The 18,385-nt window shown below is 38.8% G+C and overlaps 2 protein-coding genes across 2 annotated transcripts; one reads left to right on the top strand and one right to left on the bottom strand.

Annotated features, from left to right (window-relative positions):
• Positions 1–417: 417 nt before the first annotated feature.
• LOC131649287 (uncharacterized) lies at positions 418–2,877 on the bottom strand. Its single transcript, XM_058919061.1, has 4 exons — positions 2,600–2,877; positions 1,402–1,966; positions 931–1,233; positions 418–738 (listed from the first exon to the last, which is right to left on the bottom strand). Exons 1-4 carry the CDS (start codon positions 2,875–2,877, stop codon positions 418–420), a joined length of 1,467 nt encoding a protein of 488 aa, XP_058775044.1.
• Positions 2,878–14,153: 11,276 nt separating this feature from the next.
• LOC131649280 (uncharacterized) lies at positions 14,154–15,329 on the top strand. Its single transcript, XM_058919052.1, has one exon. The coding sequence runs from the start codon at positions 14,154–14,156 to the stop codon at positions 15,327–15,329; it is 1,176 nt and encodes a 391-aa protein (XP_058775035.1).
• The last annotated feature ends 3,056 nt before the right edge of the window (positions 15,330–18,385 follow it).

Genomic DNA, 18,385 nt, shown 5'->3' with positions numbered 1-18,385 from the left:
AAAATTGGCTTACTCACTGTTTGTGCTCTGTTTGCGGGGCAATCACTGATGAAAATTTCTTTTTCAAAATTGGCTGACCTGTTTGCGGGGCAAACACCTGTTCGCGGGGCAAACAAGAAAAATTTTCTTTGTAAAATTGGCTTACTCACTGTTTGTGCTCTGTTTGCGGGGCAAACAATGTTTGCGGGGCAAACAGACTTGAATTTTTGAAAAATGCCAATTTTTACACTTAACTTCCACTTCCTTTCAAAAATAGTTACTAAATAACTCTGAAAACAAAAATCAAAAAGCATAATAGAATTTACTTACGACGTTGGGTTGCCTCCCAACAAGCGCTTTATTTAACGTCGTTCGAGCTCGACGGTTCGATGGTGCACCAAGACTTGACGAGCGAAATGACACACCATCGCGGCTTGCTTATCCATCGTGGTAGCCTTTGAGTCTTTGTTCCTTTACAGTCCAGCTTTCTTGTGTTTTAGGGTCCTCCACCACAATGAATCCATAATTTCGCACCTCTTTCACAACAAATGGCCCCGACCACTTTGACTTTAATTTACTAGGAAACACCTTGAGTCTTGAATTGCACACTAGCACCATTTGTCCAACTTCAAAGTTTTTGTGATGAGTCTTTCCCTCATGATTTGCCTTCTCCTTGTCCTTGTGAAATTGATTCGCCACCTCAATGATTTCTCCTTTTTCATCATCGATTCGAAAGTTGTCATGTTCATCCTTAGGAGGCTTCGTAGACTCAAAAAGAGTAAAAATTACCTCTTTATCTTGCACCCTTACTTTCATAATCCCATCATCAATATCAATCATCATTCGGGTGGTCTTCATGAATGGTCTTCCAAGTATTAATGGAACATCACAATCCTCCTCCATGTCGACTACCACAAAATCAACCGGGAATAAAAATTTGTCCACCTTTACCAGCATGTCTTGTACAACTCCATATGGTGAAATGATAGACTTATCGGCTAGTTGCAAAGTTATCATGGTGTGTTTCATCTCAATGTTCCCCAATCTCTTGACAACGGATAAAGGTATTAAATTGATGCTAGACCCCAAATCAACCAAACCATTACTAATGTAGTTACCTCCAATGGTGATCGGTAAAATGACTCGTCCCGGATCAACTTCCTTTCTTGGGAGAGTTTTTTGAATAATTGCACTACAATGAGCATCAAGCACAACCGTCTCTTCATCCGTGTACTTCTTTTTCTTTGTGAGCATCTTCTTCATGAATTTTGCATACTTGGGCATTTGCTCCAATGCTTCGGAAAATGGAATATTTATGTGAAGTTGTTTAAATATATCCATAAATCGAGCGTAGCGCCTTGCGTCTTCCTTCCTTGACTGCACATGCGGGTAAGGTAGATGTTGGAGAGGAAGTTTGCTCACATTCTCATTTCTCTTTTTATTCTTCTTCACTTTTTTGTCATTTTTCTCTCTTCCTTCTTTTTCTTTCCGCTCTTTTTCAACTAATTCTTCCTCCACTTTCTCCTCACTCTTTTCTCCCTCATTTTCAACTGTCACTTCCTCCTCTTCATCTTCAACTATTATTTCCTCCTTATCTTCCACTATAACCTCTTCATTTACGCCACTATTCACCTCCTTCCCACTTCTTGTAAAAATGGCTTTGCAATGCTCCTTTGGATTGGTTTGGGTGTTGGCGGAAAAGGATGCTCCCGGTTGTTGCTCGGACAATTGCTTTGCAAGTTGACCCACTTGATTTTCTAAATTCTTAATGGCCGCTTCATTACTCCTTTGATTAGCCATGGATGCTTGCATGAATTGTGTAAGAGTGTCTTCCAACTTTGAGCTTCCACCTTGAGATTGTTGACCTTGACCTTGAGGGTTTGAATTTTGATAAGGATTTTGATGTTGATAGTGTTGATTGTTGAATCTAGAAGGTTGAAATCCTTGGTTATTTCTTTGGTAAGGATTGTTGTGAGGTGGAGGTTGCCTTTGATAACCTTGATTTTGATTGTTGACATAATTCACTTCTTCACCCTCGGGAGGAGGACAAAACCCAGTAGGATGGTCACCTTGACAAAGTTCACAACTTGCCACGTGAGAAGTCATTTGCATCCCATGAATTTCCTTCATTTGGTGTGGAAGCTTCGACATTTGCTTGGTGAGTAACTCAACTTGTTGAGAGAGAATCTTGTTTTGAGCAAGGATGGCATCATTGGTGTTTAATTCGAGAACACCCGGCTTCCTTTGTGATGGACTCCTATCATGTTGAGTTTGGAGATCATTGAGTGCCATACGATCGATTATCATTATTGCATCCTCCGCGCTTTTTGACATTAGAGAGCCACCCGCGGTGGCATCCAAAAGTGTCTTGTGCACCGGTTGAAGTCCATTGCGGAAGATGTGAATTTGTGTGAGATCATCAAAACCATGACCCTTGCATTTTCTAAGCATGGATTTGAATCTTTCCCAAGCATCATTTAAGGACTCGTTGCTTCCTTGATTGAAAACCGCAATTGCCGTTTTGGCCTCCATGAATCGGGATTGAGGAAAATAACGTTCTAAAAATTTTTCTTCCAATAGATTCCAATCCGTCATCACATTTGGTAATTGATCAAGATACCATTCTTTGGCTTTCCCAAGTAATGAGTGTGGAAATAGTCTCTTGAACAATGATTCTTCATTGGCCGCATCGACTCCCGTTGAACTCGCAATCTCATAAAATTTGGTGAGATGTGCGAAAGGATCCTCATGATCCATTCCGGTGAATGGATTTGCATAAACAAGTTGGAGGATTCCGGTCTTCATCTCCGTATTTGCTCCACCTTGAGCATTGCGTGCAAATTGGGCGGTACGTCTTGGACTATTGGCGGACATTTCGGTTGGAACAACACCCGCCATGACTCCTTCAAAGGTGTCTACAACTACTTCTTCAATTTGATTGTTAGAAGAAGTAGATGCCTCCTCTTTTTGTCTCTTCTCTTGGGCTAACTTTCTTCTTCTTCGTGTCTTGCTATTGAGCCTTCGGAGTGTTCTTTCAATTTCGGGATCAAAATGAAATTGCTCTTCGGAAGCTTTTTCTCGCATACACAAGAATCTACAAAACTAGCAAACCAAGTGAAACGAAAAAGCAATATTAATAAAGTAACAAAACTTAAAACAATGAACTATTGCAATGCTTTTAATATCAAACGCCAATCCCCGGCAACGGCGCCAATTTGTTGAATAGTATATTCAAGGCAAATATTTTTAAATCGTATCCACAGAGATTGAGTGATATTACCGCCGTTCTATAGTTACTATCGCTTTAAGTTTAAGTTGTAACAAAGTTGGTTTAAGTTGAGTTTCTATTTTTCTATTCAAAAGGTAAAACAAGTAATAAAATAAGATTTGTTCAAAGATAAAAGATTGACAAGATTGGTTTTGGTTTCACTATCCCTATCTCCTATGTGACTTTAACAACTAAAGTATACTTCAATAGCAATGCAATGTTCTAGTATCCTCTCAACAATGTTTATGTCTAAACAAAGTTGTGAAAGTTAATATATTAATCTTTAGATGATCTCTCACTCTAACTATCAATATACTAAGCTTGATTGTTTGATATAAATAGAAAAGTGGCAAATAAATCTATCTCTAGCATTCATTCACTACTTGATAAAATGTTGTAGACCAAGACTTCAAATATATTTCTCAATCATAAATCAAATCTAAATATAAAGTTAAAGCAACAACATTTATCCATTTCAATACTAATGAAGTTCATACAAAAGTGTTAGAGAAAATACATAGTTAACAAGGATAGCTACTACCTCCAATCTTGTCAAAGTGGGATTTAGCTACTCATCACCATGGTTGACAACAAGAAGAATGAAGAAGAAGCTATGAGCATCAATCTCTCACAAAGGTGCAAGCTTTTCTCTCCAAAACCCTAATCTCAATGTGTGGTGTACAATAGAATAGAATAGAAAATTTCCCCCTTTTTATCTCCCTAAATAACCCCTAATTCGTACTAACTTTTCCTCTTCAAAAGATAAGCCCATCTCTCATGACAAGTGGCAACAAAGTAAAAGATAAAATTCTGCAGCGCAGTGTTTGCGGGGCAAACAATGTTTGCGGGGCAAACAGTGAATCTTTTGCCACATCAGTTGCAATTCAAAACTGAACTTGTTTAGCATCTATCAGTTGGCGGCGCAAAGGATGTTTGCGGGGCAAACTGGCCTCATCAACACTTCTTTTGCTATTCCAAGTCTTCAAGTAATTCCTCTTCGCTTCCATGATCTTCAAACCTTTTAAAAATGCTACAAAACTAACAAACATGTGAAATAACAATTCAAATGAACTAAAATGAACAAAATTGCAAAATTATTAAATTGTATGAATAAAAGTGTGATTATTGAGTAAAAAGTGGTTAAAGGGACCAAAAACAATATATGAAAATTAGTACAATTTGGTCCCTAACACAAAGCTACGTCCCTTTTATTAAACCGGGTTCCGCCTCTTTCTAACAAACTTTTGCCCTAGAGGAGATAATTTGAACACGCTGTCTCATGATGATAGACTATTCATTTACTTTCTGCTTTCTAATGTCAATGTCAACTTGCCCCAAGCCATGTTAAAATTTCTGAAGGAATCTGCTGTTATCTCCAAAAGCAGACACAAGTCCTTCATAAATTTTGGAAGACTTATATCTTGACTTTTCTCTACAATAGAATTAATAAATTTCGTTCAATTTGTTGGACCATATAATGCTCTTGAAGAAGTCAGATGTGAAGTCTTTCAATCATAAGTTGTGTAGTTGGTTGTTTTTCCTTGTTCTATTTTTTAATTTTCTGAATCCTTTTGTACTCGTTTCTATTATCAATGAAAGTTGTTTTCTTATTCCTTCTTTCCGTATTGTTGTTTTTTAGAAAAGTGTGCTTATTCATATTAAAATTCAATGGAATTTCTTAACTTTTTGATTATGACAAAAATGGGGAGAAAATAGTGATGATTTTGATTCATATCTATTTCTCTAAATCTCATTGCTTACATGTGCTTACATGTTTTTTAACATGTTAAATATGCAAAGAGTCTTAGAATGAGTTTTAGGATCAAGCTTAGATAAAGATCATAAAGAATTTCTGATGTTCAAAAATATCTAATAAATCGAGTTCTGAGAAACAACGTCTCTGATATTTCAATTTTTGAAGTTATGATGAGCGAACTATATGCAAAATCAGGTTATGACAATTTAACAATGCTCTGATATCCCTTATCTGACCCAGGGAGAGCTTGTTCAACTCAGGGAGAGCTTGTTCAACTCAGGGGGAGTTTTCTCTATCTAACTCTAACTTTTTATGATATTACCTTGTAAAATTGTTTCATCAAAATACATGGTTTTGTCATCATAAAAAAGGGAGAGATTATTATAATAATATTTGATTATGCATTTTTTTGGAGTAAAAAAATATTTTATTACCAAAAAACAATTAATACAAGCCGATCCACATGATCCAGTCCACAATACAATTAAAGGAAACTAGGAACTACAAGAAACAAATTAACTAATCTCCAAAGTATCTAACTGCAAATGGTATTTGAGTTTCTTTTTGGATTGGGAACGTGTCATACCCTAATTTTGACCCCCCCTGAGATGTCATATCCTCAGGCTTTTCACCAGATCAAAGCAAATGCCCAAAGCAGTCGCTTCTTCATCTGGCATTTAATCGAGGATGTTCAAAGACAAGAAAGACTCAGGCAAAAGATCAATCAATGAAAGAATTGATCTACAACACAATCATAGGACTCAAAAGCTTCATTTTTATATTCCCCTATGATTGATTAGACACCCAGTCATCTGAGTACAGGTTTATTCAGGTCACCAGACTAGGGTTTTGAGCCTATCAAGGACTGAAATCAGGGATCACCTTTGGGAAACCCTAAAAAGCTCCAGGACATCTATAAAAGACTTCAATCATCTTCAAATGATCCATATAACAAGACTCACTGGACATTTCCCCTCAATTCAAGATCCACAGTCATTAGTTCATCTGGTCGACAATTAGGGTTTTTGACCTAATTCATCGGGATGACTGACTTTTAATCAGGACATGGATCCACAAATCAAAACATGGATCAATATCTTCCAATGACTCAACAATATCCATTCATACCAATCATTTGGTGAGGATAGCTTGGTTCATTTGAAATCTCCAGAAACACGATTCTTGTGAAAAAGTCAACTGTACAAGATCACCATTGACTTTTTGATTTTTTTTGGTCAACCATGACTTTTGAAGTTTTAGATCATCAATATATGATATATGAAGTCATTTGATCAAAGAAAATCAAGAAAATTAATCAAGAATCAAAAAGTCAAAAGTTTGACTTTCCATACTTAGAAAAATTTCTAAGTGTTTTCAATGGTTTTTTCCAAACTTTGGAAGGGAATATCTCAAAATTTCACCTACAAACTTAAAAAAACTCCCATTATGAAAGTTGTAGATTTTGATCCAATAAACAACTTTGACACATATGATGTTTTGGCTAAAAACCAACCATTGAAGAGTTATGGAGCTCCAAAGTGACTGCCTTCACTAAAAATGCAAGAAAACCCTAGTTTTCTTCAAACTTTATGGGACTTTTTCACTAATTTCCCTAAAGATTTTGGGCAAACACCAAACTAATGAATCAAAGTACATGTTAAGGGCTTTCCAAATTGTGCTCAACCTCCTCCAAATTCATTTTGAGCTAAGAGATATGATTGATCAAAGTTGGGCACTTAAAGTAAAAATTATAGGTCATGTGCAATTTGAAACTTTGTAATTTTGTGTAAATGCCTTCTCTAATTGATGCTACCCGACCTCTAATACATATGCAAGCACACCATACATCCAATTTCATCATTGCATAAGGATTAGAGAAGATTCCCAAAAACAAAGGCATGTGATTATGTAATGATTACATTTAGGAATTTATGGCAAATTGATGAATCACCAAAGGAATCTCTTCCCAACCAATTGGAGCTTATTTCTGTCTCAGATTTGTCCCCTAAGATCAAGCAAAATCGAGGGCTAGGGGATTGATCAAATGGAATCAAAATTCTCATCATTGCATAAGAGATATTTACAAACTTCCTTCATGGTCAAGAAAACCAAATCAACCTCACTAAGCAAGCTCACTCCTCTGCAACTATACTGAGCCATTTGCCTATAAATAGGAGAGCATACCTCAGTAGAAAACACACCAAAGCAACCATATTCCTTGCTTTCTCTTTCTCTTCTCATGCTTATGGTTTTTCAAAGTTCTTTGGCAAGAAGAATCGTTTTCTTCAAACCAGAGCTTCTCTTTGGAAAGTAAGCATTCTAACATCTCAAGGGGGTTCATTTGAGGTGATCCAAGCACCTGGATCACTTCTGTAAGTGGAGGAACACCATTGTTGCTTTCACTTTGGAGCTGTTGCAGTTGGAGGTCCACAGAGCAATTCAGGAGGTTCCAAGCAAAGCCAATCATCCAGACACGTTCCATAGGAGGTAGTGGAGCTATCCAGATGGTCGCAGCTCATCTGTGATTGCAGATTCATCATCCTCCATGTTCACTTGAAGCTCAAATCGAAGGAGTTGAGTAGAGCAATTCAGAAGGATTCAGGCCACAATAAACATCCAGTTAGCATCACTGAGTCCCAGGGAAGCTTTTAGGATCATTCACACAAGCCCAGAAGTCCTCCATCACACACACGACCTTCAGTTTCAGAGGTAAGTTTTTGAACTCCACCTCTTTAATTTAAGAACTATTTGTGTTAAAACTCGATTCTATTTTGTTCAGCATCATCAGAGGATTGAAAACCCTCTATCATCATTCATTTATTCATCTTGTGCATCATTTAATTTTAAAATTAGGGTTTATGTGTTCTTCGTGTTCATGATGAAATTCGTTAGTTACACTTAGAATAAATGAATTTTGAGCCCATGATCATGTTCCTTGTCCAAAAATGAGTGAGATTGATGTTTACATCATGCCATTTAGTTGAGAAACCAGAGAGTTAGGAATTTGAAAATCTGAAGCTCGAGGAAGAAGATGAACATGGCGCGCGTAAAATTTGAATTTCCTGGCTTATTTTAAAATATAATATATTGAATGTATATAGTTAACAAGCTGCGCGCGCAACTCAGTTGGTTAAGTTTTGAAGTGTGATCATGAAGACTGTGGGTTCGAACCTCTCTAGGGCCAAACCAATTTTTTAGCACCCATTTTCATTCCTTTTTTATACAAACTTCACACAATTAATAAACCTATCAAATTAATTCATTTTAATTTCATTTTTACACACTTGTCATTTAATATACCTATTTTATAAATAATCAAAAAAAATCATAAAAATATTATTTATTTCATGTATTTTTATTAGGTTTAAAATAGTATGTTTTAAGTGTTTTTTTTATACTTTAAGTATACATTTTTCATTTTTGTTTTGACTTAATTATTTTGTGAATAATTTTATGATAAAACCCTAATCATTTAGGTCTTAATTAGGTATAGATTTTATCTTTACCTTAATTAAGTTGACTTTTGTCAATTTGTAAAACTGTTTTTATCTCCGATTAAATAGATGATTAAGGTTTTCAAACAACAAAACCTTATATCATTTCAATCTTTTTCCAACTGTTTTTATAAACAGTAAATCATTTTCAAGTGGGCCTCTAATAGAGTATAAGTCCCAACACCTTCTTCTCTTCTTAGCTTGTTTTCAAAACTGTATTTTCAAAATCTTCCTGCTGTTTTCAAAACATTCTTCTGGTATTTGAAGGGCATTATTCCCGGTGAAACTCTTCAGATACCTATGTGACCTATGTCCATCTTCACTTCTTCTGTTTTCAAAAACCATTAACTGTTTATCATATATATATATTCAACTGTTATCCACCAATTACTGTTGAGGCTCTGTACATCCTTCTTCAATGGCCTCCACTCCATCCAGGTTAGGCTTTACAAGCTTTCAATTTACAGTCTTTGTTTAAATTACTGTCAAATATAAACTTTGCATATATTAGTTTAGAACTACGTTGAGTGTAAACCCTAGTGTCATACCCCAAATTTGTCCTACTCTATTCATCTGGCTTATGATTCAGGTATATACATCATTTAAGTCATGACCCATACTCATGCATTCATTTCATTGGTACTATTCAAAGGCTAACAAGAAAGAGCTCTATTGCAAAGAAGTTTTGATCAGAAAACAAGGGAGCTGAGGTATAATCATGTGAGTCTATGAAGCCCTCCTGGATTAGGGTTTTCTCAATCTCAATTCAAGGCATTGGTTGAAGGATACTGGCTTGCAAATCATCTGGTCTCCCAAATCAGGGTTTCTTTGATCAAAGTCAACCAGTTGACTTTCTGGTCAACATCTGATCAGGGGTGGTTTCTATGTGTGAAAAGCTTCTCATACTGACTATGTGGATGTGTTTGTTTGACTGGATTTGACTGGAAGAGATTTAATCGGGAATTTCATCAATAATCGGAAAAATCAGAACAGTTGACTTTTAGGGTCAAAATCAGAAGAATTATTCAAATATTGACTTTTGGTGGAAAATTAATCAAGAAAAGTCAAAGAATGGATAAAATCGGGAGTCCGACAAAAAGTTGCAAAAAATAGCAAAAAGACAAATTTTCAACACTTAGAAAATTTTTGATGCTTTAAAATCTTGTTGAGCAGTCCACTTCAGCACTAGATTACACGTGGCAAATGGCATTTTTTGGAGAAATTTCCAACATCTAAGTTGTTCCTCTCATGGAGGAGAACAACTTTGTAGTTGGACACTTTTTCATTTGAAGCTTGTGTGAAGAGTTAAAGTGTTGAGAAGTTTATGAAAACTCATTCAAACCAAGTCACAATCCAGGTCACAAGTCAGGTCATGACCTGGCATTTTAACAAACACATGGCATGCCAAATCTCCAGCCATTTTTAGAGCCCTACAAAAGTGCCATGAATGCAAACTTGGTATCATTCTCTTCTTTGCCATCTCCTCTATCCAATGAAACAAGATTTGAGTCAATTGGTGGAATATTGAATCATGTGTGAATGTCCAAAGTCAAGCCCTTGCTATGTCATGCGCTGCCGGATGCATGAGTCAGAGTCCCAAGGCACGCGCAGTCATTTAATCAAACACATGGTGGGCGTAATCTAAGGTCAATTTCCATCCTCCATAGGTCTCCATCTGGTGCAAACTTGGTACTAAGATATTCTTTGATATGCCTTCTTTCAAACAAGACACGAGGTGCTCCAAGGGGTCGCGTATTGAGCAAGATGCAGGTCCTCAAAGTGTTGTCCTGGCTGAGCCTTACTTTTGCCAAAAACAGTGTCCAGGTCCAGGCCACACGCGCGCCAGTCATACCACCACTGCATACAACATTTCCAGTCATCCTTATAGGCAGTGCATGATTCCTCTCTTGGTGACTTCAACATGAATTTTAATCTACTCCACGCCCTCTTTTCAATGGTGTTAATGTTGGCTCATTTGGCCAAGCATGGCAGAAACTATGTGTCCACAAAGCTGCTGAGTCAAACCTATCAAATTGGTAAAGCTTGCATGAAACTAATTTCACCATCCACATGCCATAATAAGCCATGCAAATACCACAGTCATTTAAAGCTTGCATGAGACTTACCCCATGTGTACAACACTTGTTCCCTAAGCATGTAAGACTATGCATTACAATACAACACACACCAAGGCAAGTCCCACATTAAAGAAAACCAGAAGAACTCATGCTGCAAGCTACACTCTAGAGTCCCACACTCAAGAATTCCCATCATGAACCAATCATTGGCAATATATAAGAAGCTGCGCCACCCTCATACACACACACACGATTCACTCCCATCAATCCCTCCCTCACTTCACACTCGTTCTCTCTTCTCCCCAGCTTCATCATTCTCTCTCTCCATTCTCTCTTCACTCTCCCTTTCTCTCTCCACGCTCTTCCTCTAAATAGTTTGTTACAACAACCGTAACAAACTCCGGCCACCACACTCCATCACTCTGATCTTCTTTCCTCTCCGCCTTCAACCACCATAACCACCCTCCCAATCTTCAACCATCTCCATTTTTCCGGTCATCATCATCACTTCCACCAATCCTTTACTCTATCAATCTTCAACAATCCTAAACAAGTGGCAAACTCCTTCTCTTTCGCCGTCATCACTATCAGGCTGCAGAGTTCAAGGAAGGAAGGTCGAATTCGTCTCTCAGTGGCTATCACAATATCATCACCGTCAAGGACCGAGGAGAAAGATTCTGCAAGATTTTTCTTCATTCCTTAAGATCCAAGAGTCTTTCAGGTAAGCGATCTCGAGCTTTCTCCACATCTAGATCCTATGTATTAGCTCATGCATCTAGTGCTTACACATATGAACTATCTTCAATTCTTGAATGATTGTTTTCGGTTTGTATGAAACTGTGGCTATTTGAATGGTTGAATCATCTTTTTGAACTCAATGAACAAATAAAAAACGATTAGCATGATTAGTTTTGTCTTTGGTGAGTTTGCTATGGAGTTAGGGTTTTAGAGTTGTGTTCTGATAGCATGATAGAGATAGAATTAGTGAGAACTAAGGCCGAATTCGGGATCTACACGAAAAACCGAGTCAAGCGGTGGTGGTTGGATGAATTTATGGGCGTGTTAGTTCGTGGTCGCGGTGGTGAGCCGCCAGAGAAGACGACCGGAGTGGAATCTCCGGCGTCTGTCATCCCCCTTCCCTCTAACGGTCATGCTGACCTGTCACGCATTCATTAGCCATCTCTCCATTCTTTTTGTTAGTTTTATCCTGAAGCAATGATTAGGTGATGTGTTGGAGATTCCCTATTGGCTCAATTTGGTTTTGTTTTGTTGTGACTTAAGCTTAAGTGCACCAATTGATACTGAGTGCTCTATTTTGATGTCACGTTTTGTTTTCATAATAACATAGCCAAATAAATACATGCTGATTAATAAATGGAATGAAATTTGAATCAATGCTTTGGGCCTGCAGCGAAATTGCCATTACTTACACCCCCAATCCATGTTCTACTTAGTTTTTTGACATAAAGAAAATTGTAACAAAAATAAATCTCTGTTTGGGCCATGCCTGGGCCCTACGCCCTATTGCTAACTGCACCATTATTTTCAGATTCTCACCCCTGTTCACATTTTCATTTTTAAAATTCTATTAGTTTTTTTTTATATTTCTTTTGGATAATAAAAATAACTTTCTTTCCTATCTCTTAGACCTTGATCTAATTTTGACACATAAAAATAAACTCACAAAAAATAGTAATTATAGGCTATTTCTTTTAGTCTTTTTAACTGTTGCAATTCAAGCCTTTCCATAAAAAAATCATAAAATAATAGTACTTTTAATTCACTTTTGTGCTATGTTTTGACTTGTTTTTTTATGCCTTTACGCTATTTTCAATATCCTAGTTAGTGCTTTACTTTTCATGTTTCTTTTAAATCCTAACCTTAGGTAGAAACCATGATAATATTAGGTAGAAATTCCCTTCATATTAGGCTAGTTTGCTTAGGCTAGTTTCTTTTTCTTTTACAACATAAAACATCTAATAAATACTTGAATAAAAATCCCATAAAAAATACAAAGAAAATACACAAAACATTAATAATCAAAGTGAAAATCTTAAAAAGGGAATGGAAGCTTGAACATCCCTTGCTTTAGGGAATTGTTCGAGTGCTTGGATCTCCCTTGCTTTAGGGAACCATTCGAGCGTAAGTTCCCACTTCTAAAAAACACAAACCTAAGAGTAACTCGAGTTTCCCTTGCCTTAGGGATTTTCTCGAAACACTCAAACTCTCTCTTCTATCCTTTCTTAAGGGTATTGTTATCTCCGCTCCATTGCATCCTAGGCTGTCCCCTTATGCAAGAGCGCGAGCGTTAACGCCGCCCAACTAAAAAACACAAAAACAAACAGAAAATATTGAGCCGAGCTACGGTAACTCTGATTCCTGAAAAGGATACGTAGGCAGCGGGGTAGGGCCCGTGCGAGTACAATTCTTTATTTTTCCCTACATTTTGCATTCATTTCGCATTTAGACATAAACATAGTTAGACACCCTTTAGATAGAAACAAACATAGGTGGATACCATCGAGTACGATGGGCGTGAGGGGTGCTAATACCTTCCCCTCGCGTAACCGACTCCCGTACCTTGATTCTCTGGTCGCAAGACCCTATTCCTTCATTTGTAGGTTTTCTGATATTCCTTTCCCTTATGGGATAAATATATTGGTGGCGACTCTGTTCATTTTTTTCGCGAGCGTGCGACAGCTGGCGACTCTGCTGGGAATGTTGATAGACCTGTGCTGGTCCATTCTTAGCGAGTCGATCCTAGCCTTTGTTTGTTTTATTTTATTGGGTGTTTATTTGTTTTTATGTCTATATTTTGTATATATGTTTACATGTTTATTTTCTGCTTGCATATCATGTTTATTTTCCGCATGCATCTGGACTGGATTGGGATCCCCTTCGGGACCATATATTCTTCTGCTTTGTTTTGCAGGTGGGGGGTTTTGTGAGGTAAAAGGCCCACTACCCAGGCCAGTGACACATAGGATTAGCGTGGATGCTCATGTTGACTCCCGTGGCTCTTGCTACGATCGAGTTAACGTGGGGTACCACAACTGGGCGAGGTTCTTTCATGGAACACTGTGTCTGGCACGCTTGTTGCCTCAAACACTTTGTACCCCATGGGAACTATAGAACCTAGTGACCATTAGGGACCACCTGTCCGTGTCTAGAATTCATACCTGTGAGTTTGGGGTGGGACAGGATACTAGCCTTCATCATACCCTGATTTCCATTTTGCAATCTGAAGCCGGAATTTTGAACCTGTTACAATCAGTATTACCCAGATATCCGGAACTGCGACGGACATTCAGTCTCTCACCACATCACGCACATAACACATCATGCTATTGCATCCACCTCACTTCATTTGTGGAGAATCCTAAAATCTATTTCCAAAAAAAAAGAGAAAAAAAAGAGGAATATGCACATACCTTTTTGCAAAAGAAAAAAAGAAAAAGAAAAGAAAAGAAATAATGAAAAGACTTTAGGATTCTCCCAATGAAATGCATTCCACCATATCATTTAACATGCATGTTCATTTATTTTCAAGAACTTTTGGCTTTGTCTCCGACTAACACATGGCTCCACCAATGAAGACTGGTAGACGCAACCTCTCCTACACCTTCCTGGAACCGAATCTGGATTCCCTTGGGTGTTTAGCAAAGAAGATTACGCCAGATGAGTCAACTGAGTTCCGAAAGAGATATGGGTACATTCTGAGCCTTCTCAAGATGCCGTTCACCAAGTATGAGCAAGAGGGAGTTCACACTTTGCTTCAGTTCTATAATCCTTCCCTTCGATGCTTCACATTCACCGACTACCTTTTGGTTCCAACACTGGAAGAGTACTCCCTATTTCTTGGCGTCCCTATAAAGAATGAAGTACCATACTATAACACCATGAAAGCTCCTGATTCCATTGAAATTGCTAAGGCTCTTTATTTGAGCAAGTCGGTCGTGGAAGCAAATCTCACCAAGAAGGGAGGAGGTCTTGGTTTCCGCATGGAGTTCCTGGTTAAGAGGGGGTGTGATGCTGCTGAAGCGAAAGAGTGGGACACATTTAGAGCTATACTGGCTCTAAGTATCTATGGTATCATGATGTTCTCGGACGTGCCTGATTTTGTTGATATGAATGCCATTCACCTGTTCATTCTGCAGAATCCTGTTCCTACACTTCTGGGGGATGTTTATCATTCCATTCATCACAGGAATAGTCAAAAGGGAGGTTTAGTTAGATGCTGTGCTCCGCTGCTATACCGTTGGTTCAGATCACATTTGCCTGAACGTGGAGCCTTCGTTGATAATAGGCACACATCTAAATGGGCTGAGAGGATTATGGGGCTTAGAGCCAAAGACATTGTCTGCTACAATAGATCTTTGGAGGATATGGAAGTTATTATGAGTTGCGGAAAGTTCAAAAATGTACCTCTCATAGGTCTTAGAGGTGGGATCAACTATAATCCTGTCCTGGCTAGGAGAACATACGAATATGCTTTTATTAGTCCTCCAGAGCAAACAGAGATTGCTGAGAATATTTTCTATCATTCAGCCACCAACATTGGACAAATGGCAGAAGCTGTGCAAGCCTGGAAGAGCATTTGTTGGAGAGATAAGAAGCATTTTGGTCAGAGAGACTGTGCAACTTATGAAGACTATACTGAGTGGGTCAAAACTGTGGCTAATACCCAAGGGATGCCTTTCCCTCCTAAGGATCCATTGTATCTTCCTGCTGGTGTACAACCCGACATTGGTTGACTTGTTGCTGGTCCAGCCCCAATGAGGAATTAGGGATGCCAAATTCCCCCTCAAAAAAGAGAGGTTCTGCCTAACCTCTGTGTCATTTCATGTGTTTGTTGCATATTATACTTGTTTATTTTGTTTATTCTGTATCGGGAAAGGGCTTGATTCCCCCTTGTGGTGAGAAATCCTATACCCGGATTTGAGTGCAACATAAGATAGGATGGAGGATGTCTTCCCGGTGAAGACCCTCTAATCTTGGTTCACAATTCTACTCTTGGGATTTGCCTGGCTGGTTGTGATTAACTGCGCCAATGCATTCCGAGACTGATTTATACCAGGAGGACCTAGAAACACATTAACCCCACTTAAAGCCTTTTGTTAGGACGTAGAGCGGTGATTACGGAAGTAATAGTCATGCAGATACTACACTCAGAGAAAACTCTTTTATAGATACCAGTCAACGTATCTTTAAGGTTGAGCAAAAGCTCTGAGACCCCTAGAACCCGTTCTACAGGTACAAAAATCCTTATCCATAGTTTACCATTGGGGCGAGGTTTGCGTTGTGACTTCATGACCACTATACCCTTCTACGCCATGTTTGTTTAAAAACTCGTGTGTGCATTCATGCATCATTCATTAATAACAACTAAAACCAAAGAGTCTTTATCGAGTCGTTTTTAAGGAAACTAAATAACGAACGTTTTGAACTTCAAAGAAAGAGAGAAACGGAGAAAGGACTTAAGGATCTATACCATGGATTACGGAAGAAAGAGAGCTAGGAAATACACCTTCAAGATTCCCCAGGTCGAGGAACTGGGAAAGCTCGGAAAACTGGTGGTCAACCCCCAGGCTTTCAAGGAGAAGTATGGAAAACTTCTGCCTTTTCTCAATACCAACATTGTGGATGGGATCCTTCCCACATTGGTACAGTTTTACGATCCAACGTATCACTGCTTTACCTTTCCAGATTATCAACTCATGCCTACGTTGGAGGAGTACTCTCGTCTGATTGGAATACCCGTGTACGTGCAAGATCCGTACTCCAGTTTGGAAAAGAATCCTGACGACATTATCATTGCTGCAACTACTCCTTTGAACGTAGTCGACATCAGAACTCATATGGTGAGTAGAGGAGGAATTCAAGGATTGCCCTCCAAATTCCTGTTTGATCAAGCTCGGTACTTCGTCAGCATCCAAGATATGAGTGCTTTTGAGGAAATCTTGGCTTTGCTTATCTACGGATTGTTTTTGTTCCCTAACATTAACGATTTCGTCGACATCAACGCAATTAAGATCTTCTTAATTGGGAATCCAGTTCCAACCTTGCTTGCGGATGCTTATCACTCTGTGCATTCAAGAAACCTGCAGCGAGGAGGATTAATCACCTGCTGCGTCCCGTTGTTATACGAATGGTTCGTCTCGCACCTGCCAAAGTCTAGCACCTTCTGGAACATAAGGGATGTCCTTTACTGGTCACAGAAAATCATGTCCCTCACTCATACGGACATTGAGTGGTGTAGTCCTGACAATGACGAAACCAAGATCATCTTCAGTTGCGGAAATTTTCCCAACGTACCCCTTATTGGAACTAAGGGAGGAATCAGTTACAATCCAGCTTTAGCCCGTCGTTAATACGGTTATCCCATGAAAAATATACCAAGTAGTATTCAATTGGAGGGTCTGTTCTTCAAGAACATCGACGATCATGGTAACCTGCTGAAGAAGGAAATTATCCAAGCCTGGCGTCTCATTCACAGCAAAGGGAGAAGATTGTTAGGAAAACATCTTTGCATCTCCCTGGATCCTTACCTTCAATGGGTACGCGTCAGAGCATTCAAGCTCAGGATGCCATATCAGCATCAGGAACCTATTCCCCTAAGGGAACCGGTATACCTTTTCTCCACTGATGTTGAAAAGCTACAAGAGGCATTAAACAAGGTATGCCAAGAAAGGAATGCTTGGAGGAACAAGTATCGGATTGTCAACACGGAAAATGTTGAGATTCATAACATCCTAAGAAGAAAGTATGAGTTACTTGAAATACTCGATCGACAAGTGACACAATCGTCGCTTTCTCATCATATCCCTCCTGCTTCCTGGATCATTGATCAGCTCACGTCAGAGAACGCTCAGCTCAAGAAACAGAAAAAGATGTTAGAACGTGAAGTCGACTCTTCGTCAAAGTTTTAGAGTCCTTTCTCTCAGTTTCTCTGTATTTCCATTTTCAAAATGTGTAAAAAACGGCGTTTTCGCTTAATTAATAAAAAGTTTGATGTTTCATAACGTAATTATGGTGTTTCCTTGAAAAATATTAACTTAATTGCATATCATGCATCGCTTTAGTCGTACGCACTGACACGAGAATTGTCGCGGATCTGATATTCACTTTCCTTTCTCCAGAAAGAGAGGAGGAGAAGGAGGTGAACCAAGACTTTCAAGCTGTCTCATCCATACAACACTCGTTCAAGTCGCAAGAAAAGAATGGATGACTTTGAGCAAGAGAATGGAGAACTCAGAGAAGAGGTTACTACTCTCAAAGATGCTGTTGAAAAGCTCAATAGTATGGTAGAAGCCCTGGTAGTTGCGCAGAATCGACCAACACCAGAAGAACCACAAAGGATTGTGGTTTCCGAGATTGTTTCTACTCCTATTCCTCAGTATACCATGCCACCCAACCGACCTTGGGGCATGCCGTATAACTTTATTCCAGAAGGGTACATACCACAAAGTTCTGAAGTTCCAAGAGCTACAACGGAGATGCAACCACCGGAGGGTTACAAACCTCTGGAAATTGAAGTTCCAAGAGCAACGGCAATGGGTTTCGCACAACAGAATGCTGAGATTCCAAGATCTGCTGTCATGACTTCTCCACAGCCCATTATGCATACTTTTCCTCCACAGGGCGGACAAGTATATCATCACGCTCCCAGTGAGGACGCTGGCGTGTATGAAAGATTGGACGAGTTCCAGGAACAGTTTCTGCAAATGCAGAAGGAACTCAAGACTCTCCGAGGACAAGATCTATTTGGAAAGAATGCTGCAGACCTCTGTCTGGTTCCAAATGTTAAGAT

The sequence above is a fragment of the Vicia villosa genome, linkage group LG1 (genome assembly GCF_029867415.1).
Source record: "Vicia villosa cultivar HV-30 ecotype Madison, WI linkage group LG1, Vvil1.0, whole genome shotgun sequence".
NCBI lineage: Eukaryota > Viridiplantae > Streptophyta > Magnoliopsida > Fabales > Fabaceae > Vicia > Vicia villosa.
Note: the sequence above shows the minus strand (reverse complement) of the source record. Positions and strands in the feature narration are given on the sequence as shown.